A 22,297-nucleotide genomic window follows, 5' to 3' on the forward strand; every position below is an offset into this window, starting at 1 on the left:
TGGGCTGGTCGCCATGGTGAACGCAATGAAGCAGACAAGAAACAACCATTCGATCTCAGGATGTCAAGGAAGCACAATCCCGCTGTTGTGGCTTTGAGCAAAGGGCACCTGGCCTAAAACTCGCCAGAAAAACATTCGTGGGGGGGGCAGGTTCATTTTCTCAGCTGCTTTGAATCACCGCGTCAAGCCGGGCAACGAAAACAGGATTAGCTACGGCCCATTACGGAAATACGGAGTTTTCATTTTTAATAACACAGCTGACGGACACAGGAAGTTGAAGGAGGGTCTCGAAACAAAAAATGACCCAGGAGGTCATGATCCATCGGGCCAGAGCTGCTCCTGCAAAAACATATTTATAGCAAAGACTTGAAGTCATCCTACGGGGAGGGGCAGGGGGGTGGGGTCAATTGTGCACAAAGAGAAAAGGCTCAGAGCGGCACCCGGAACGCGGGGGGAGGAGGTGCGGAACAGCCAGAGGCTCGCAGGCTTGCACAATACCGACACGAGTCAGTCATTTCCCAGCACTGCCGGAGCGTGACTTGCGCATAAACCGGTGAGGCGACAGCCAGAGACCAACTCGGCCAAATAAAGGCGCCCGAGTGACAGAGCCGCAATATGCAGCGGCCATGGAGACAGAGGCGACTTTATAGGACTGCAAACTCTATTTTTCTGCCGTTTGACTCAGGCCACGCCCCTCCCCTGTGACATCGGAGGGAGCGGGTGGGAAACACTCGGCCCCCGTCAGGGGGGGGGGGAGTCTTTACTTCCAGCCCGTTCAAGCTGAAAGGGGGTGGAGGGTGCTGTGGGCTGAAGTCCCAGCCCCCCCCCCAAGGCCGTACTGCAAAAACAGGAGCCAAGTTTCTGCTCCCAGCGTCCTGTGGTACACAGTATTAATTTGGACTTTGGGGGAGGGGGGGTACTGTAAATGCCCTTCCGACGGAACGCTGTAAATCCGGTGCCCCCCCCCTCCGCACAATGACCCTGGCCAAACCCCAGAGGATCCAATTTCTGCTGAGCTCCTTACCCAGTACCCCGCTTGACCCGGCACTGCATGCCAAGCTGCCCCCACTGCTGACCACTGCAAGCAGGTCCGGATGGCTAAAGGGCCGAGCTGGGACTCTGCGGGGACTCTGGGCGACTGCCGGGCCCCCACTGCTGACTCCTCACGCCAGATCAGATTCGTCATGTGTTTTCAAGATTTTCTTATTAATCTGAAATAGGATTCATAATTCAAGTCCATCGAGAGCGTGGCGGGGACGCGAGAGTCCATCGAGAGCGTGGCGGGGACGCGAGAGTCCATCGAGAGCGTGGCGGGGACGCGAGAGTCCATCGAGAGCGTGGCGGGGACGCGGGCGCGAGAGCTCATCTGTCCATCTCTAGCAGGTATTGACATGTCCAGCCAGTTGGCGTCGCATTAATTACCACCTCGGGGGAAACTAGCTGAACAGACAGCAATCGAGGTCAGTCCGTTTCCCCATTCACCAGCACTCTCACTGCCCTGCAAGAAACACGAGGACAGTGAAGCAGAGGACAGTGAAGCAGAGGACAGTGAAGCAGCCACGGCTGCGAGTCCTGCTTCAGGTGTCGAGGACAGACGGCTCTGTGAGGAGCGACACTCGTGCTGGGCCGGGTGGCACGTCCCAGTCAGGTTGCAGACTGACACAAACAGGCACCGGAGACAAAATTACACACCATAGAGCGAGATTTTAGACCTAGCAGTCACCATTAAAGAACAGATACTGAACCATACTCACAGTCTTTAATAAACCTCTGTATTAAACACCTGCACGTGCACCTCTGTAGCTAAAGGCTCATTTTAATTCGCAATACACATCCGCAAAATTAAAGCCGTCTCAGGGATAATAACACCCCTTAAATGATTGAGGAACACCTTCCAAATCGTAGTGCCGCCCGAGGCAATCGGAGAGACGTCATCGTGGGAGGATCGGCGTGCCGTAAACACACGCAGGCCTGCAGCCGGCCCATTGTTGGCCCTTTAATGCGGTGGCTGCACGTGCTCAGGGCCTGCGGCGTGTGCCCCAACGCCGCACAGAACACAAACACGACAATGGCGCATCTGTGTCGATGACAATGCCAGTGGCGGCCGGACTGGAAAAAAACAAACACAAAAAAGGGGGTGGCAGCACCTCTGAGTAGGAGGAACTCCCTGCAGAGGAACCGAGAGGAACTGAAACTCCCCGGGCAGCTTGGGGAAAGGGTGGAGGACCCAGGCTTTGGACCAGCACAGAGAGAGAGAGAGAGAGAGAGAGAGACGGACAGGCAGAGCGCTGACATGTTTACAGGACATTTTTGCCCACCTCTTTTCTTGCGAGTTACTTTTGCAATTGAGACTCCTCTGACTGATCAGCGAATCATCCGGCAGCAAATCACAGGCACGGTGCTGAATCAGGATCAGATAATCGATGCCGTTATTTACAGGCAGATCTTAAGCTGTGTGGGTGTTTGTTTATTTTTGTAAATAAAAATGTTCCCTGACACAAAGCCGCATGTCGCAGACGATGCAGTTTGCCCCCGAATACCCGAGTCTCTGTACGCACGCACTGGAGATTAAAAATACATCTGCATATTTTTCCTTATATTTAAGATGGCTTCTTCTACACTCAGCAGGAAGCATAAATAATCGGGACCTTTCAGCAGCGCAATCCGATCGCAGCGTCATTCGCTGGCGCGGTAAATCACAGCGGGTGTGATGGTGTGGGTTAGCGACTCCGCCGCACCCAAACCACCGCTGAGATTTCTGACCTCAGCAGCTCGTGATCTTACACCGCCCCCCGCCCCCCCCACCCACCCCTGGGGACATGCCAAAATTTGCAAGAAATTCACAGACCCCCCCCCCCCCACCCATGAGTATCATGCCTTGGTCATGCTCTGCGTGCAAATGTGATCTGAGCATGTCCGAGGTGTCTGGAGCAGAGTGCGACTGCACGCCTCTGGTAAATACAGGCACTTTTGGGGGAAACATCTCCGAGCGGTAATCAGAGACCGAGGGGTCGCAGGGTGTGACACGGCCCGCTCTGCCGTGGTTGGTCAGGTGCTGGCATTGAGGATGCATTCTTTTAATGCGCCGTTGTGGTAAATTAGGAAGCGTCCATTTCCCAGGAAGGTGTGACCACCTGACGTACTGGACAGCTGGGCGGGGGGGGGGGGGAATGGAAACGATCTGAATCTGGATCAGATTCTGCAAGCAAGATGTGTCTGGCAGTTTACTGGCAGGACTCGACCCAAACACAGACAGTACATAGAAAATAAACACAAACAAGGAGCAGCAGGGGAATCATGGGAGAATATACAGCTATTCCAACCACGGTGGGCGGGAATAAAGCAGTCTGCCAATCAGACTGGGTTAACATGCTTCCTATTCCTTATTTGTTGTAGTTTAAAGTGTTAAGATTTGGCATTGTAATATTTCAAAATCTACGTAAATGCTAAAGTGAATCATTTGTTTTTAGCATACCAGCATACCAATGTGGCTTTTAAACCCTCCTGTATCAACCATGGCTCTAGTTATATTTTGGGCGGGAAAAAAAAACAGGAGTTTGGCTCATTACCCCCGTTAGTGTCGTAACAACTGAATCAAAGAGCTTCGGCCAATGAGCTCCTGGCTGAAGAATCTCCAGAAATGCATCAAACGAGTAAATAAAGGCTTGAAATGGCTAATGCGGGTGGAGAGGACTTGTGTTTCATTCAGGACTAAGCGTGAAGCTTGAGGTGACAGAGGGGGGCAGACCCACCGGGCTCTGCAGGATCTGCGTGACCCTTTTCTTCTGCTCCATCATGTTGAAGTCCTGCCGCAGGTCCGGGGACATGTTGCGGGAGCGAAGGTACTCAGGGTCACTCTCGTTGACACGGTCGAAGTAGCGCTCCTTGTGGGCAGTGGCGCCGGGTGGCGGGGGGGTCGTCACCACCCCCTGGCTAGCAGCTGTGCTCATGCTTCGTCTGTCAGTCCTGGAAGCCGCTCGTCACCTGCAAAAACACGGGGAGGGGGGCACGGTGTCAAACAGCAGCCCTGCGGCACTCAACCGAAAAACAGGCGGGGCAGATGTACAGCATGGACTGGGGGGGCGGGGCCCATCAAGATAAAGCTCACACCCTGCCAGACAAACAGGAAGCAGGCGGCCATCGAGGGCCCCCACCCCCCTCAGGGGGGCCATCGATTTGATAGCCAGATCCTAACATGACACTTTCCAGGTCCTCTGGGGTGGTGGCCTTTTATCTGTGCATTTAGGTTTCGAGAAAGAGTCTCTCTGTGACCCCCCCCCCCACAAGGGCACAAAAAAAAGCTTATTCAATAGCCATTAAATTAAAGCAAAAAATAAATAAAATAAAATGAAATATTTCTCCCTCAGATTCCTCCATGTCAGGCCGGAAGAACCTCACTCCGGACCCAGATGTCACATTAAAAAGGCGGCATTACACAAGGCCGACCTGATGACTGAGAAGTCGTCTCCCAGTAACACCCAACTGTCAGACCCTCTCTGTTCGTTTGCCAGCTGAAGAGGGGGCGGTTGAAGTACACCCCCCCCCCTCCCCCAGTCCCCTCACGGTCTCCTTTTATCCTGTGGGAACTTAAACTGGAATTTTTGCCCTCTGTTATGGAGTCAGTGCCCAAGATGACAGTAGAAATTCAGCCCGAAACCCTCTCTTCCCGGGGCCGCTGTAAAGGTCCCGGTTCTGCAGGTTATGCCTCAGCTGTACCACTGCGCTAAAAGCAGCAGCACTCGCCAGATGGGGAAGAAAATGGAGGGAAAAAGAACCTTTTCAGTTTCCTCGCATGAAAGCAGCGGCTTTTCTTTCAACAGCCCGTGTTTTGCTTTCTAACCCAGAACTAGGAGGAAGTTTTAGTGCCTCACTGTGCGTCATCGTTCTTCTCTTTCGGCTCAAAAGATCCCCCCTCCCACGCAGAACGGTCTTCCTCGCAGCTGAGAGACCGATGGCCTGACGGGGGGCTAGAGCCGTTATGTAGGAGCGTAATTTACAACGAAGAAGGGGAGAGCGGCCAAGGCGGGGGCTCTCTGAGTCTGAGATCTTTACAGACAGAGCACTGGATCTTCCTGGCGAATTGTTATTGTTGCCTGCACAGAACTTTCAATGCAACTAGCATGTAACCCCTTGCATCCAGCCCCCCCATTTCACACTGTCCTGCACCGCGAGATCCTCCCCTTGTTGCTTGCGGTTCGTTATGTTGCACCGCAGTCCTGAGGAAACGTTATCTTGAGTTTATGGATGGTATGACAATAAAGCCCACTTGACTTTACTTGATGGTGAGCTAGAGACCTAAATAACCCCCCCCCCCAAAAAAAAAAAACAGAAGAAGATCAACACCCTTTCCCTGCCTCGAGATCCTAGACTTGCCTGCCCAGTTGTCTCTGCAACCTTGAAAGAAACGTACAGGGTTCTGATGACAGGGTGGATGAGAGTCCGTTTAGCAGCACGGACAACAGTCCGAAAGCCACGCCTTGCTCACCCAGCATCCGGGAGATTCCCAATTCATCCAGAAAAGCCCAACAAAACAAATACAAACAAACAATCTATTGAAAACTTTGCCCTCAACCACCACCAACGGCCATTAGTGCAAGCGTGTTGTAAAGCACGGTCAGAATAGTACACGTCCATTTTATTTTTTTTAAAAGTTTACTGTGGCATCCTTGCTTGGTGCCAAGGGTGTGCCCCTAACATCTATGCCACCGAAACTGGCGGAAATGTGTCACACAGCACAACTATGAAAACGGACAACTTTGTCTGGGCCACGTTTCAGCTACACGTCTCCAATACTCCAGGAAACCAGAAACGCTTTGGTTAACGTGATGAATCATATCTCTCAGTGTGCAATCAACAAACAGACTCCTGTAGCAAAGGAGAGCTTAACCTGATGTAACGCAGATAGCCAGCAAATATATTTAGAAGAATTTTGATGGGCCGACTTGATAAAATATACGAGCGCCATCTGTGATCGAACAGCAGGACCCTCCGCATAGTGACGGTATCAGGCGTGATGAAGATGACCCCCTCACTCAGACCCATCCGCTGCCTATTTCTAGAGGGATCCGAGCATGCGGAGGGACCAGAGAGCGACCAAACAGAGGACCCCAGTGTATTGCAAGTCACAAGATCTTGATTGCATGTCAGTTTAATCAATGGCTTATTGTGAATGGGCGCTCATGGGTTCGCTCATTGACTCCTCTGCGGCCAAGCGCACCAGCCCAACCCGAGAATCACGGCCAGACTACAAGGCAGGCGGGACGCAGCCTCAGGCAAGGAGGCCAGGGCTTCTCAGGTTCGCTACGGAGTGACGTCGCCAGTCGGCCACATTCTGATAACGAGATCACATTACTGGATAACCGGAGGGCGGGAAACATGCCTGGAAAACGTGGGGGGTGGGGGGCCCAATTAAAGCCCTTTCTTTGGTTTCATCATTATTTTCAAACGTAACCTCTCCTGTTCTCGCGGTTCCGCTTCGATTACCTCAAGGAAACAGCCTTTTCTTAGCCGCTAACCCTATAATTAGTACGGAGCAGTTTTTAGGTCAGGTTTCAAACCGAATGTAACAATACCAGGAAAGAATCCATTCTAATTTTAGTGGAACGTGGAGACCAAAGAACCCAAAGACGCTATTGGTGGGGGCTTCACGCGGCTCCGATGGATTAATGCTCATGCACTACAGCCTGAAAATGCTTCAAGGCACAGGGGAGGGGCCGGAACCGCGCTGCAATCTGCAGAAACGTTTTGATGATGAAATTCTGCAAGCGCTTAAATTAAGAGGCGTGGCGTGGTCACTCGGCAGGGTTGCGGAATGGCACGGCGGTCAGAATGAGATGCCCGTTTAGCCATGAGGGAAACGGCAGTTGCCCGAGAGACAGCTTTGTCCGTCCGTCTGCTCAGTATCCCTTTGAGCAAAAACACAAAATACTGCTTCTGGGGAAACACACCCGCTACACTGAAAATCATGACTCCTCAAAAAGCATGGAGTAGCGCACTCAGGCGATCCTAAGCAGGTTCTTTCACTGTGGGGGGGGGGGAGAGGGTGGAGATACTAGCGCCGACTATAAAACAGAAAGTATTACAGACTGCTTTGGCGAAGAACAGAGACATCATTGTGTGCTCCTCTCAAACAGAGAGAAAAAAGGCACAAAGTCCCTAACAAATACATGACAAGGCTGCTAGACATCAACCAGACAACATGGCACAAAGCCGCAGAACAGAGCCATTCCAACCTGAACACTCTAACAGTTCATTTAACTTTGGCAGCGGTTTGCACACCTGTTTTGCCGTTTCTTTGGCGTCTCTCATTGGGCAGCAGGGTATCCTGGGAAAAGCAGCATGACGCCGTCCTCACCAGCGCAAAACTAGCTCCAGATCGGGAAAGAGGGAAGCGGTAAACCAGTTCATTCACTCGCCCTTGCGGTACATCCTATTTGTGTGGCGGGAGTGTGCCTCCTGGGTAACGCGATTCCACAGCGGCGCACTCTGTTGTTGCTCTGCTCCCAGGGCAAAGGATTTCAACAGCTGCGCTTGTGTGCGTGTGTGTGCGCGCCCGCGTGTGTGTGTGTGTGTGTGTGTGTGTGTGTGTGGGGGAGTGTTTGTGTGAAAAGCGGCTGAGGGACCATGTGACTCCTCTAATCCGCCCACTGCTGAGTGCACATTGTTGTCTGGCCAATTGAATCGCAGGCTTACTCCAAAGCCCCGCCGCCCCTTTAGAGTAGAGGTCAAAGGTCAGCACTTCTGACGTCAAACCCCATATAAACTTGCCAACTTCCCACCCAGCCCACAAAAACTTATATTACGTACATCACTTTTTAAACGTGTATTTAACCAACAAACAAACAAAGCTCAATTAAAACAGATAAAAATCAACTCTATCATGAGGCTGCTGGCAAGTTTCCCTTCTCTCTGCTCTCCTGCGATTCCCGTCTCTCCTCGCCCGCCTTGCGTCCATCAGGATCTCTGAAGGCATCGCAGCAGCTGGATTTTACTTCAGCGGCCCAGACAAAGGCAGGAAGGACGGACCAGCGAAGGAGCCTGAACCGTACACAGAAGCACACTGCCTGGAGTAATCAGACACTGAGGTGCCTCCTGACGACTGATCACACACACACACACACACACACACACAGACACACAAACACACACACACACACACACACACACAGAGAAACACACACACACACACAGAAACACACACACAGACACACAAACAGACAAACAAACACACACACAGACACACAAACAGACAAACAAACACACAAACAAACACAAACACACACAAACAGACAAATACACACAGACACACAAACAGACAAACAAACACAGACACACACACACAGACACACACAAACAAACACAGACACACACAAACAAACACAGACACACACAAACAGACAAACACACACACACACACACACACACACGGCTTTTAAGGTGACAGTGGAATTAGTGCCATTAACAGAATGACAAGAAAATGCTGAGAGACAGTGACAGTAAGACACTTATTAGATAAAAGGATTTAGACATACAAATGAAACCACGTTTCACAGATCACACGGGTTTATTTGACTGATGCGTTACATAGTTGAATAACATCCTTCAGCTGCGCCTTGCATTTTATTACAGAATTGTGCAAATGAAAGGACTGTTGATACACCCCCCCCACCCTTGCATTTTAACCTTTAACCTTTAAGTGAGCGCTTTGCGCACAGCTGAGCTCCGTGATTGAGCTTCAGGCCAACGTGCTCACTCAGGATTCACAGCACGTGGGCTTTAAATGTCGGCCATGACAAACATACCGCAATGACATGGGGGGAAAAAAGGCCAGAGAGGTGCATTGTGGGTAAAGTGAGGAGGGCCAGGCGCGGTGTATCAGGGACAATTATTAGGGTCTCTGTCTGGTATGCGAGCCAGCAGGAAGGGGACGGCTCTGTCAATATTTAACCCGGCGCGGTCCACCGCCCTCCTCGGCCGTTTAGCAGGCGTATTATGCTGGGATACCGTGGTCTGCTTCGGAAACTTATCTTTTACGAGATCGGGGGAAGCTGGGAGCGATGGGGCTTGGCAGGATGTGATTCGCGCCTCAGGAGAAGTGGACAGACCTAAAAGTGGGACTGTCAGTGGCGGGCGGGATAAGACTCCCAAGGCCTCCCCCAGGCTGGGGTTTGGAGAACAGCTTGAATCTGTAGCAGACCTGATGGAGAATTACCACAGGCTGTCATGTGGCTCTTTGCTACTCGGACAAAAGACAATTTATAGTGGACAAGCCATAGTTGTTTGGGGGAGGGGGCCTGTCTCAGAATATTCCACTTCTAACAGCGATCGACACCTTCGGGCTATTGCAGTGCAGGATGCTAAAAACTGGCCCAGTCTGTCCACCTGAAATGCTGTGATCACCACGTCTCACAGTCATGTTATGTTTACCCTACCAAAGGTCGACTCCCCGCTTCCTGGTTTGTGTGTCATGCTGGTGCTTACAGGATATGCCACACACCAACAATCTGTGACAAACAAGTTGCTGGAAGACTAATGATAGCTCATTCTGTTAGCGGGCTATCACAGCCAGTTAGCCCCTTTGAAATGTCCAGATTCTACCACCATGGGGTCACTCGTTACTCTCTTTCCAAGCTTTCCAAACACCAAACAGCACGGGATTCAGTTCGACGACGTTCAAAAAACATGCCTTGTAAACGTGAGGAAGAAGCACCTGCAATCTGGAGAGGCGCACGTTACTCCAGCGCCACCCAGAGCCTGGGTACGGAATAGCATCTCGCTGAGTGGAAGCAAGCAATGATTTGCCCAATCAATCAATTCCTCTTATAACAAGTCCTAGACGTCCTCTGGAAAAGGAGAAAACTGCTCCCAAAGGGGAGGCAATCATAAGGCGAGACACTTGAAACCTGGATGGCTCCCAAGAAATTTGGGGAAAATAAAAATGAAAGAGCACAGATTTTTCAGATATGAAGAGTTGGCCACACCCGACGCCTGGTTCCCCAGTAATAATAACCATCCCCAGGGCCCCACACAAGCCCATTGCTTCACAAGGTAATTTTGTTATCATGCTGTTGACTGCCATTTTTCACATGTGCCATGTTCACAGTTATGACGAGGAGAGGGGAGAAAAATGTAAGTTCGCAAACCTGAGCTTGGTAATTCATAGCCTCCAGAGATTCAAGATCTACGACGCCTTTTCCTTCCAATTTTCACGTTGACGTCAGTTATCCAGGCTGCAAAATTTGTGATTAATATTTGATTTTGATGGATTACTCATTACTTGCACTCAGTACTGCAAAAAAGATATTCAAGCGAGGAAATAAATCTTATAGAATGAAAACCAAAATGTAGAGGTGTTGAGATCTTTATTTCTAACGTCACAAACACACCCATGTCTTAAGATTTCAGGCTTCAAAACATTACTGTTTTCACTTTCAAGTTCACGTCTGCATCAAACAATGAGTCGCTGTGGCAACAGTGATAACCAGTGACTCGTGAGCTGGATTCCTGCCATCGCTTTAACCGAAACGTCTCGCATAGCGGGATGGTGTTACCCAACGCGTCCGTCTGCCTCTACACAGGTTTAAATCCAGCTGCACCAATGGACACCATTACAAATTCGGGCCTTTGCCCAAAGCAACACTCACCACTGCAGGGCCCATAGAAAGACATGGATCTTTCAGCAGGTGTTTATCATTAAGCCTGAGATATTCTCCTTACTCTTTAAACTCTCAACATCGCAGAGACTGTAGTTATAAACACACACACACACACACACACACACACACACACACACACACAGCTGCCTTTTCTTTGACTGTGATACTTCTCAGATCCGAGATCGAACTCAAACACACCGCACGTTTCACAAAATCACCGCTGCCAAATTAAAGTTTGATGAGAAACACTGACCCACCTCCCTCCTCATCAAGGCCTGCAATTTAATCAGATGTCGGCGGTTTGTTTGTTTTCGACCACCTGAAAATCATGACCGCTGGTTGTGTGTGGGGGGAGGGGGGGGGGTTTGAAGAAAACTAACAAGAAACATTGGGGGGTGGAGGGGGGGGCAGTCAAAGGCAAAAAGTAAATAAATTCCAAACCACAAGTTGGCAACTGGAAACACAACACAGAAAATACGATTCCAGGTGGGAGGTGTTTCACTGGACACTTTAAGGTCAAGGGGAAGTCTGCAGGAGTGAAATACCCCCAGTTTCTTGAGGTGGGGTGGGGTGGGGGGGGGGGTGCCTAGTTGGTAGGCTTGTGATTTATAACTGCACCAGAAGAAACTCAGCGATGTCCTTTCATCCATGGCCTTGGGTCAAATGTTTGAACAGCGGATTTCATACGAGTGACCCCCCCCCCCCCAACAAAACCCCCATCACCTTTTCTTTCCATCAGTGTATATAACAGGCGAAACAGTCAGGTATGGGTCAGTTTCAAACAAAGCACTATGAAGACTGACGGACGGTAAAAGTAGATAGTAATCAAAGCATTCCTCGGGGGTCTGATGTAGAGCGAATCGTCCCACCGACCTTGAGACACACGTGATGTCGGCTGCCAGACAAAACGCGAACGAAAAACAGCACATGCCAGACGCTGCACAAGACAGCTGACACAAACAAAACCAACACTTTGCTTATGACTGGAACAAGCCAACAGCGCTGCAGATATTAAGACAATATGTTGTCTACCCTCTGAAAAGAAAAGAAAAATCGTGCTTCGAGTTATTCTTCACGACGAGCTAGTTGGTGCAAAACAAGTCGATGGGCGGAGCAAACCAACGGGGGGCAGGGCCGCGACCCTGCAACCACCTGGCGGGTCTATCTGCAAACTTGCCAGCAAGGAGCTACAAGGCTGCAGGAACTACAGTTACAAGGAAAAAAGTTGAGTATTGTTTCCTGTCAAGCCCCTGACAACCCCCCCCCCCCCGGATGCACCTTAAGAGGAAAGAAAAACAGGGAAAGGCACTGAGCTGGATTTCTTTATTTGGTTCACTAGTCCTGACTTGGAGCTGCAGCTTCCAAAGTTTTCACATTATAATTCTACGCTGTACACATATCTATCTCCACAACAAGGAAGTAAAAAAGCCATGTAAACAAAACACAGTAACGGTGAGTCCTTTCCTACTCATAAACTTGCTACACATAGTAACCATCGCACGAGGGCAATTTACTGAAAACAGGCCCTGCTTTGCTCAGCTGATATCAGGATACTATAATTGTTTTGCGCCTCTTTTGATGTACATTTAGCAGACTGACATTAACCCAACTCAGATCCTTACAAACAGGACCAGTGATCTTCTTTCAGCTGTCCAGCCTGAAGAAGTGAGGATTTTTTCTAGTCTGGAAAATGTACTGGAAGATCCTCTGCTGAAAACCGCCTTGTATTTTAAAAAAAATGTGCACTATTGTGTCACTTTTGATATATTTACCGATGGCTCAGCCAGAAGACGCTCTGCTTTTCATTTTTATGAATTTTCTCCTGCTTGACCAACGTCAAGATGGTCTTAACTGGAGACCAGGCTGGCGGAGGTGGGTCCGTCACAGGCAAACCCGGCGTTGCATAAGCTCGCAAAATGCCCGGCGCCGTTTGCCGATCTGAACAGTTCATTAATCGTCTGCTTTTCTGTTACCAAAATAAAAAAAAAAAAATAATGAGGCCAGCCAACCGCAAATTGGAGAGAAAGGGAGAGGATGACCTTGGCGCTCCAGCCTCAAGTACGACGGTGAGTGGGGGGGTGGGGGGGGAGAGGAAGAAAACACATTCTCCTGTTGAACGACTCTGCAATTATGGATTTAATGAGCAGCCCACAAACGTGTGTGTTTTAACAAGCCTCCGCTGGCTTGAGACCGAGAAGGACCGGCGCTCCCATCGAGGACTGGGACTAGCTACTTGCAGAAGTAACACAACGATCAGCAGAAAACGTTATTTGCCTTTTTGTTCCATGAGAGTCACGAGGGAAGCAGAGGCCCGGAGCATGACAGACATGCGAGAAACACGGCTTCCGGGTCAAACAACTGGTTAGTACTTCGCTGCCGTCTGTATACCCCAGGCAAAGACCACAAGCTTAAAATGGACGCAGCGCATGACCAGAATGACAGGACTTCATAAAGGGGGGCTCTGTTCCCCAACCCACCCCCCTGAACCTGGGGATTACGCAACAAGCCTGAGGTAACATTCAACCCCAAGATAAGGGTCCGGTGCCCTGCAGGGCTACTGTGCCACACTAGCACAGAATTTTCATGCATCCTCTGAGGTTTTTCTGGGTTTTCCATGGGGAAGTTTTGAAAGACGTCCACAGTTCCAAAAGCAAGCATGAACCCTCCCATATTTAAAGAGGATTTTGGAGTAGCTGGCAGCTGAGAGGTGGTGTGAGTCAAACAACCTCTCGCCAAATATGCATTTTATCTACAACTGCGTTTTATCCAATTCTGCTGTCCCACGTAGTCTCTTGCCGAAATAGGACTCGTCACCTATAGGTTGTGGGTTCGCGTCCTTTGTCGCTATATAGTATTTAGTGAGTTATGCTTCTGTCAGATTTGTTAGCAGGAAGCCCAAATGTGCAACCTACTGAAAAAGCAGCAGTCTATGCACATCCCCTTGGACTCTATGCACATCCCCTTGGACTCTATGCACGTCCCCTTGGACACAGCCACATGCCAAATGAAGTGAAGAGTCTCATTTTGGTTACACTCCGTGCTGCATAACAGGACTGGGGTCAAGACCCAAGTAACCAAATGACACTGGAAAAAGTTTAGTGAACTAACAGACAGATGTTGTTAAACCCGCAGCACATCAAGACGTCATGTATCAAGACCGTCAAGTCCAACTGCATAGTGAGGAAAAAAAAAAAATATATATCTATAGCTGTGGAGTTTAGATAAAGATGGAACTGACAACAGAATCACATGGTAAATTAATAACTTGGTCAATAATTAGCCTCGCAAAATGATTTACCAGCAAAATCACCCTGGCAACTTGTATAGCCAAGGAACACATTTAGATGCATAGATGTGACTGGGCAAAGCAGCAAATCTGCAGACCAGTCAGAATTCCTCCTGAAAGTGCTTCCTGAGTGACAATTCCAGCCAAGTGGACGTTATAAGCCCCTGAGACACCGTGCGGCTTTTTACATCCAATCAATAGCCATGCAAAGTCAGAGCTCGGGCCGACAACTGCACTGCAGGGCAAGAAAAGCACAAAAAAGGAAAGGCAGCCACTTCCACGTTGTCTGGGGGAGACACAAAAGGCCCTTCATGTTTACAAAGGGACGCCTCAGACGCATCCTGCAGTGAAATTGGCTAATTAGGACACTAATGCGCTCATTTGAACGTAAGCCGGCAAACCGACAGAACGAGAGCTGAGCAGCCCTGTATAAAATGAAAAAGCAGGCAGACATGGGGACCGGATGGAGCGGCGGGAAGGGCAGCTACAAGACAGTAAACGGGGAGTAAGAGCCACTGGCAGGGAGCTAGGAGAAGGCGTGTGCGGCGGTGGACTGGACTTCGGTCCTGTTACACAATGTCAGAAGACGACTCCATTAGAAGTACCACAGCACCATGACATAATACTGCACTGTGTAGGTAACGCACTTGAAAACCCCATTAAGAAAAGCCACACTTGTTAATTCAGTTCTGTTATAGTAATAACACCTGCGTTTACATTTTATTTATTTAGCTCTTAACCAAAGCGACGTACAGTTGAGAAAACAGGTTCAGACAGTCCCTGGAGCGAATGGGGGTTAGGGGCCTCGCTCAAGGGTGCAATGGTGAACTGGATTTGAACCAACAACCTTCTGATCATAGGCACAGTGTCCGAACCCATCGAGCCACATGCCCCCCGACGCACCCAAACAGCTTCCTCAAGGCAACCCAGCCAAGACAATGTGCCCATTCAGGTCTGTGGATGCCAGCCAACGGATCGAGCAAATTCTATAACCGGGCTGTCCCATGCGGTGCTGCTCCGAGAAGGACGTCTCCTCCCTCGCGAACAGACTAAACAAGGAGAATGAGGGAGGCGTGCTCATGCACTGTCCATTCAGTGGTCTTCAACGAGCCGCCACTGTGCCTCGGAGGACGGAGGTGGGGACCCTCGAGATTGTGGCCATTGTCAGGGCACACGCTACCCGGGAGGTTAGCGTCCTGAATGCCTGAGGTCTTAGAAACGAATTCCATGGAAGAGGTGCATTTAAATAAAGCATCCTTCAGCAAGGTCCTTAATTTAAATTCTTGTTTCTGCATTAAAAAATGGCATGTCTCTTTAAAAAAAAAAAAAAAAAAAAAAAAAAAACACTCAGCTAAGCAACTGAATGTAAAACGTATACAAGACAAATGTGACTTTCGCAGAACTGCTACAGACGTTTTGTTCTGGGTAACCACACGTGACAGAATTATTAATGACCCCCAGGGCTGAGTGCTGAATGGGCTCCACATCGTTAGAAGGCCACACCGAAGTTCTGACCACGTCAGCTGGTCACATGGATGACTCCACCCTTCCCTTGACCGCGGGCAGGAAAGCAGAAGTTCAGGGCAATAGTCATTGCTCCAAGAGCTCCAGGATACCTTAAAATAACTACAAGTGGGCGTGTGCACACACACACACACACACACACACACACACACACACACACACACACACACACACACACACACACACACACAACACACGTTTGTATTCATATCTTTGTGGGGACTCTCCACTCATTTCTATGGACATAACCCTAATCTCGACAAGGACAACCCCTACCCAGCCCTAACCTTAACCATAAGTAACCAAACAAAATACAAGACTTTTGACATATTTAGTTTTCCAATTATAGTGACAGATTTTTTTAAAATTGAGTTTCCTTGCAAAAATGGTCCCCATAATCAAAATAACATCATACCATTTGGTCCATATACCATTTGTAATATATATATAATCCACACACACACACACACACACACACACACACAAAATCCATTTCCTGATTATGGATGGGGGAAAAAAAAAAACACTGTTTGACTTCAGATTTCAGAAAACTACAGAGCTGATGAACCAGCACCTGTGTTACAGCATGAACAGGCAACAGGGAAAAACACTGACTGATCACTAAAGACACTAGTACATTAGTATTTGTTCATTAAAAGAAAAGACTTGGCAAACATGAAAGCCGGTGTTACCAGAATGTCACCTGTAATAAGGGACAGGCTTCTGGGGGGTGGGCACAGTGGGTGACTGAGAACACCCTGCTCATTCTCACAATACCAGGAAACGGCGGAGAGCCACAGGGGCGGCCCAGATACAGGGCACACGGCCTGGCACGGCAAAAAGCAGAGATCTGTCGCCGTAGATCTGACTGACCTCCCCCCGACCCTCCTCAACTCTCACATCTGTCCTGCAGACACTGCTTGGAGGTTGCCTTGGAAACCCAAAACAAACACCCCGAGAGCGGAGCTTATCATCAGCAGGTCCCTGCTTCCTACGAAAATACGTGACTGGAGGCTTCAGGTGGCTCACATTACCGACGACAAAGTCATTCATAAAGACGGCCATTTAAGAAAGAGAGAGAAACAAAATAACTCTGCTATATATTGTGGCACATGTGCACTAATCAAGTTTATAAGCAATCATTTATGAGATGAGTAATCAGCCTGCCACACTAATAATCTAAACCTCAAATTGGAGGGAAAGGCTAAATGCTTGTTAAACCAATTGTGATGTGATAAAAGTTTGACCTTTCCACTGAAACTCTCTCGACGACGAACTTGATCGTACCCCTGCTAACTTGACAAAGCAGAGGTTAGTTCATGGGAGGAGTGAGCGGAATCCATGGAAACAGCGCTCTTCCCAGAGCCCCCGCATTCACTGGTGGTTTATACCGCACCAACTCCAAATTCCTTCAGGGAAATCTAATCAGGCCACCCAGTCTGAGGGTGCTGAAGAGGTCTGATGGCTAAAAGACAAGGCCCAGAAGTAGCACTGGGACAACACGCCCGGGATCCAATCACACAGCAGTGCCACTGGAGTGAAAGGCAGCGGTGGATCAAATGAGCCTTGGAAACTCAATTACTGAGGGCAGATTCCATCAACGCTCAGTCGAACCCAATGGAAACCAATAAATCAAGCAAAGGGGAGTGTGTCGAGCCAACAGATGACTGACACCTCACAATAAGCTCACCCAGCAGAAACCTCACTTCTCCTGTCATTGGCAAACAGCATCACACAAGGCATGTGCAGCCAATACAGGTTGAGTGGGTTCAAAGTCCTTGGCTCGACCATATGGCACTTGGCTCATCCTTTGCCGGAGCGTTGCAGATAAAGTATTCGCCGAAGTTAAACAAACAAATACTTCCAAGTTGTTATAAAAAGAGAACTGGTGGTCAGGGAAAATGGCAGGGTGGCAAAGCTGGCAGAGGATTCAAAAGTTGAATTGTACCCAAGCCATTTGCATTCATAGTCAACATAATGATGAGCAGAAGCCAGCCAAGCTGCTTCTGACAGCTCTATTGCCATTATAGTGTCTATCAATGTCAACTGCAGCCAGCTTCAAAGGCAGTTTGATTATTGATCTTAAGACTCTCACGGTCTTATAGTGATCCAGGCCCACCTGAGCGATTCCATACAAAACAATACATGCACGTTCGCAGTGTTGAGCTCATGTTTGGCCAGGATCCACCTGGAGTCTTGCGAACTGATCTTGCCCCAGAGCCTCCGGGGATACTGGAGAACGATAAATCTTAGAAAGCACATGTCACCACCATGGAGAGGGGAAAACAAGGAACGTGTAAACATTCCACAGGTCATGGGAAACCATGCACTTCCACCCTGCAGGCTTGAAACCCAGGTGAACAACGGCAGTTCAGCCCTCGAGGAGCTTACATAACCTTATCCAACCAGTTGACAGTCTAGTTGCAGTCCAGAACCAAGAGCCAGAGCAAGGTATTTTGCATGAAATACATCGGCTACAAAAGAGAAGCAGTTGTTTAATAAATGGCCACTCAAGCATGGGTACAAGTCTGTCTTGGCCAAGGTTTAAAGAAGTTCCTAGGCTTTCATGCAGCTTACCGTATTGTCTCGATTCGGAACCTCAAAGTCAGAGCAACGAGATGAGCTTCAAGATCTCAGAAATCAAATGGAACAAAAGGCACATTGTCAAACCATCGGGTCTCTTCCCTCTCGAACATCCCCGGCCCCGTCGGCAGAAATTTGACGTGGATTAACACAAAGTGTCACTCAGAGGGGGGGCCGGATCTGGAGACAAAGTCTGGCGGTCCAAGCATTTCACTAAAACGGACGCCAGCGACAACTCTCCCACTCTTGCCTCGAGAGTCTTTGACCGACAATGGGTTGCATAAATAATTTACAGGAAGACATTTCTGGAGTTGGAGTCAGCATTGAAAATGCAAGCCCCCCCCCCCCACCCCCGTCCATTGAGCTTGTATGGAAACTGTTTTTCTTGGAGGGCGAAGGCCACAGCATAAACATTCAAGTGGCTGGTGGACCACCACTGCTTTGATAGCTGCTCTGATGGGACGGGTGGGGGCCATTTGGGATTACAGGGCCTCTACAGGAGGAAGCACCACAAGGGCTTCCAAGGCTTTGGCCACAGCTCCAGCCATGATGGCCACGGCTCTAAGTGGCCATTGTTCACCCAGCGGCAGGCTCATTGAGTCGATGAAGCGAAAAACAGCACTTCCTGTCAGGAAGTGGGGTCCCGTCGCGATGCTCCGGGCCTCATGCCAGGACTCTCCTCTCAGCTGGGATAGTGGGAAAATGGGAGTATCTGGTAGTAGGTTGGGTTGGGCAAGACCCAGAGGGGGTACAAACCACCGCAATGAAAGACAAGGGCAACATTTACATTGTAATAATTACAGCATGACATCCGTTTTCACATCACACAATCTTTCAAACTCACGAAAAGATAAATGTTTGTTTCATGTGATTCAGACAGCCCAATGCCTACTGCAGCCAATCAAACGACTCTGCCCAAAGGGTCAACATCAGTGCCCAATAATCAATCCTTCACTGGTAATGAATAGACATCATGACAGGGCTTTGGTCCCACAGTTTAACACCATGGCTGACTCTCAGACACACCATTAGCCACACCTCAAATCAATCGGGCTTCATTTCAACGACGCTCAATGGGGTTGCTGGATCACATAAGAGCTCGAGAAACAAAAGGAATGAAGAGAAAGAAAAAAAAAAACAGTATTACCACTGAGTGATGAGACCAGACCCCATGTTTAAACAAACCCATCCCTCAAACGTCCTGCTTTGGAAGGCCAGGATATATAACATGCTACGAACAACCACCATGGGATGACAAAGAACGGCACTTGTTTGGCCCAGAGGACTGGTCAGGGCCTTAAGCCTTCCCATCTGGAACAGGGTTCGAAGAGAGACCTTCCTCAGCAACTTTTTCTACCCCACACTCTCCCACGACATAGTAAAACCACTCCCTCATGCGTCCCTCTGAGGTCTCTTTAGGAGTGTTGAGGGAGGTAGGTGCATATTATTGCTGTGAATAATTCCTTGTCCCTCTGCTTTTTGTTCTACTTCTACTTCCTCTCTCAATCCCCTGCGCCCTCAGCCATTCCCGAAGGTAGTCTCATTTGTCCACTTCCAGGCACAGGAGCTGAACCTCCATTCCCAAGTACCAGATGTGACTAGGCCAAGACTGCTGTGAGACCGCCACATACAGCTGTTGTCTGGTAGGGGATCGTCAGGGCATCAAAGCCCATTCTGGTACACAGAGCTGGAATGCAAAAAAGAAAGGAAGAACAGGACAGAGAGACAGACCTGTGCTCAAGCAGACAGGTTTGTAAAGACCCAGCCTTCAGCCTTCAGGCCTACGGGACCCAACAAATGACCTGTCATCTTGTTCGTTCGTTCGTTCGATGGAGGTAACCAAAGGGCACATCCATTAAACTAATAAACACTATATCACAACGAGCCGATTTACACTCGACTGCATAATAGCAGGATGGAAAGCATTACAGTGCCAGAGGAAACACCAGCTAGTCTTCAAAGCTACAACTCTCAGTTTTCTGTAGTTGCAATCTGTGCCTCAGCAAAGGACGCTTTCTAGGTGTCAAGGAATGTTATGACTCGTCTTGCAACCTGCCATTGGTATAGAAAGGCAAGGTTCTCTGCAGCTTTCAGTTGCAATCAGCCACACCCACCTCACCACAGGCAAGTTGGGCTGTCAAAAGAACCACCTATCAAATATACAATTTGAAATACCTCAGACGAAATATATAAAAAAGCTATTTCCACACACTTTGGCAGAGGAAGTCACCCATTTCATTTTTAGATGCAATGTAAAAGAGACTGATCTACGGAGCAGAGATTTTCCTTTTTCCCCAAGCTGTCCATTTTTGGTATGGGCTGGGTCGTGCTCGTTGACCACAGCTGGGCCTCTAACAATCAAGAGCCAAGGAAAGAGGAACCACTGTACAGAAGATGATGGGAGCTGCACCCAACCAGACATAGCACCAGACGGGAGAGAGCAGGCAGGTAAGCGCACCAACTGAGTCAGCCCAAGGCTGTTAAATCAATAGCAAAAGTTTGTTTGCGTGTCCCGAGGGTCTAAATTGAGTATTAAAGCACCCCCACCCCCATCTTCCACACCCACCCCCACCTTTCTGTTTTAAAAATCAGTCTGAGACGACATGTGGGCTTTGGGATCAGACCCAGAGGAAGAATCTGATATTTCCACATTTTTGCAAGGATATATTTCTCATGAAACTGTAACGGAGTCTCCACCGGCCAAGAGAGCCAGGCTTCCTGCCGGCTGGAATCCAGCATGAAGATGCTTGGCCAGGTCAAAGACGCAGATCGACAGGTGGCGGCCTTGTTGCCCGGTTCTGAGTGCCAGTACCTCGCAAAGCCCATATAGCTCTTGAAGCAAGTTTCCCCAGACGGGGCCTTCCGTCTGGGACAAAGCGAAACCGACTTGCTAAATCAACACCCCCTCAGAAAATGTCGACTATATCGACTAATGTTGACTAGTACTGCTGAGTATATCAAAAACTAGTGGAGTGACACACATTTAGTGAGTCAACATATTTGGGATCCCCTCTGGGGCCGGAAAAGGGAGCAGCAGACTGAGGGAGCAGAGACTCCCAGCCACGGATTAACGACCGCTCTGTCTCTGTGGCTCCCCACCCTTGCCGCTCCCCAGACCTCAGACTGGCTGGCCGCAGCATGTCTGCCAACCCCCCCCAAAGGCATCTCTGGAGGCCCTCGGAGGACGCCTGACGGAAACTCGATTTGTGGCGGAGAGGACAGCGCGCCGTCCACGACATCGGCCGGCCCGGCGGAAAGTAAACACGTGGCCACGTGCCGGGGGAGGAATTTTAATGACTTCCATAACTCCGGGTCACAAGCCAGCGCTGAGGAAAATGCGAGCGGGCCTTGGCAGATGTGTGAGATCCGTGAAATATGCTGCCTTTAATCTCGGCTGATGACTTTTGCCGACCACAGAGGCCCTGTTTCCACACCAACACAGGAGAACGGATAAGATCGGCACCAGAGAGCACTTCCCTTTAATGGTGTGTCAAGCGCAAATCAATGACCCTTTAAGAGAGACGGCCTCCTTATCAAAGTGGGAGGTCTGAGGATTTAGTTGACTGGGGTGGGGGCAGGGAGACTTCACTGTGCCTGTAACACACAGCAGGAGTGGAGGAGTATGCAATAGAGGTCAACATTAAAAAAAAATAATACAAATAAAAATTTGGTATCCCTGCTCTGTGTGGAAAAGAAAACAAGGGGAAAAATCCTCTCAAAACGTAAATTTAGAAAAATTATTACCAGGCTGCATTACCTGGCCAGTCTATTCAAGTGTGTATCTACCAAGTTTTTTTTCGTCATGCACTAGTCCACAAAGATTAAATGTTAAACATTGCGCATTATGGCTATCGGCAAAGGCAGTGGGTAACACATCCATCACACGCTGCCGTCCACCTTGGTGGGGGCCACAGGCGGGCGTGCGCCTCAGCGCGGAAAACCCACGGCCAAAAGCCCCCGTCCCCTGAGAGCAACGCGCAAGACACCAAATGAGGCGAAGAAAAGCTTAAAAGGATGTTAATCACACTAATTACAAATAGAGAGCAAATTCCATCCTTCTTCTTTAGCTTATCCTGGTCAGGGTTGAGGGGAATTGGGGCCTGTCCCAAAGCTGGACAGGGTGAAGAGCAAACCTAACTTTGCAAAGAAGGAGAAGTAAAAATGAACCTATCACATCGAGCGTGGAGTAAACAGAACCAATCACAGCGAGCGGGGAGTAAATGCTCGGCAGCTGAACTTTTTGGCCTTA

At 49.3% G+C, this 22,297-nt stretch overlaps 1 protein-coding gene across 5 annotated transcripts in view; it reads right to left on the reverse strand.

Moving 5' to 3' along the window:
* The window catches only part of add3a (adducin 3 (gamma) a), a 66,566-nt gene that overhangs the window by 17,172 nt on the left and 27,097 nt on the right, over positions 1-22,297 (reverse strand). For 3 of the 5 annotated variants that reach the window (XM_072703984.1, XM_072703983.1, XM_072703985.1), the window contains one exon: positions 3,753-3,984. In XM_072703984.1, the coding sequence (XP_072560085.1) occupies positions 3,753-3,950 (198 nt within the window). In that variant the 5' untranslated portion in view covers positions 3,951-3,984. Of the gene's footprint in view, positions 1-3,752; positions 3,985-7,278; positions 7,579-22,297 lie in introns of those variants that run through there. The other 2 variants (XM_072703986.1, XM_072703982.1) reach the window with 1 other exon arrangement.

This window comes from Paramormyrops kingsleyae, chromosome 20, assembly GCF_048594095.1.
Source record: "Paramormyrops kingsleyae isolate MSU_618 chromosome 20, PKINGS_0.4, whole genome shotgun sequence".
NCBI classification, from domain to species: domain Eukaryota; kingdom Metazoa; phylum Chordata; class Actinopteri; order Osteoglossiformes; family Mormyridae; genus Paramormyrops; species Paramormyrops kingsleyae.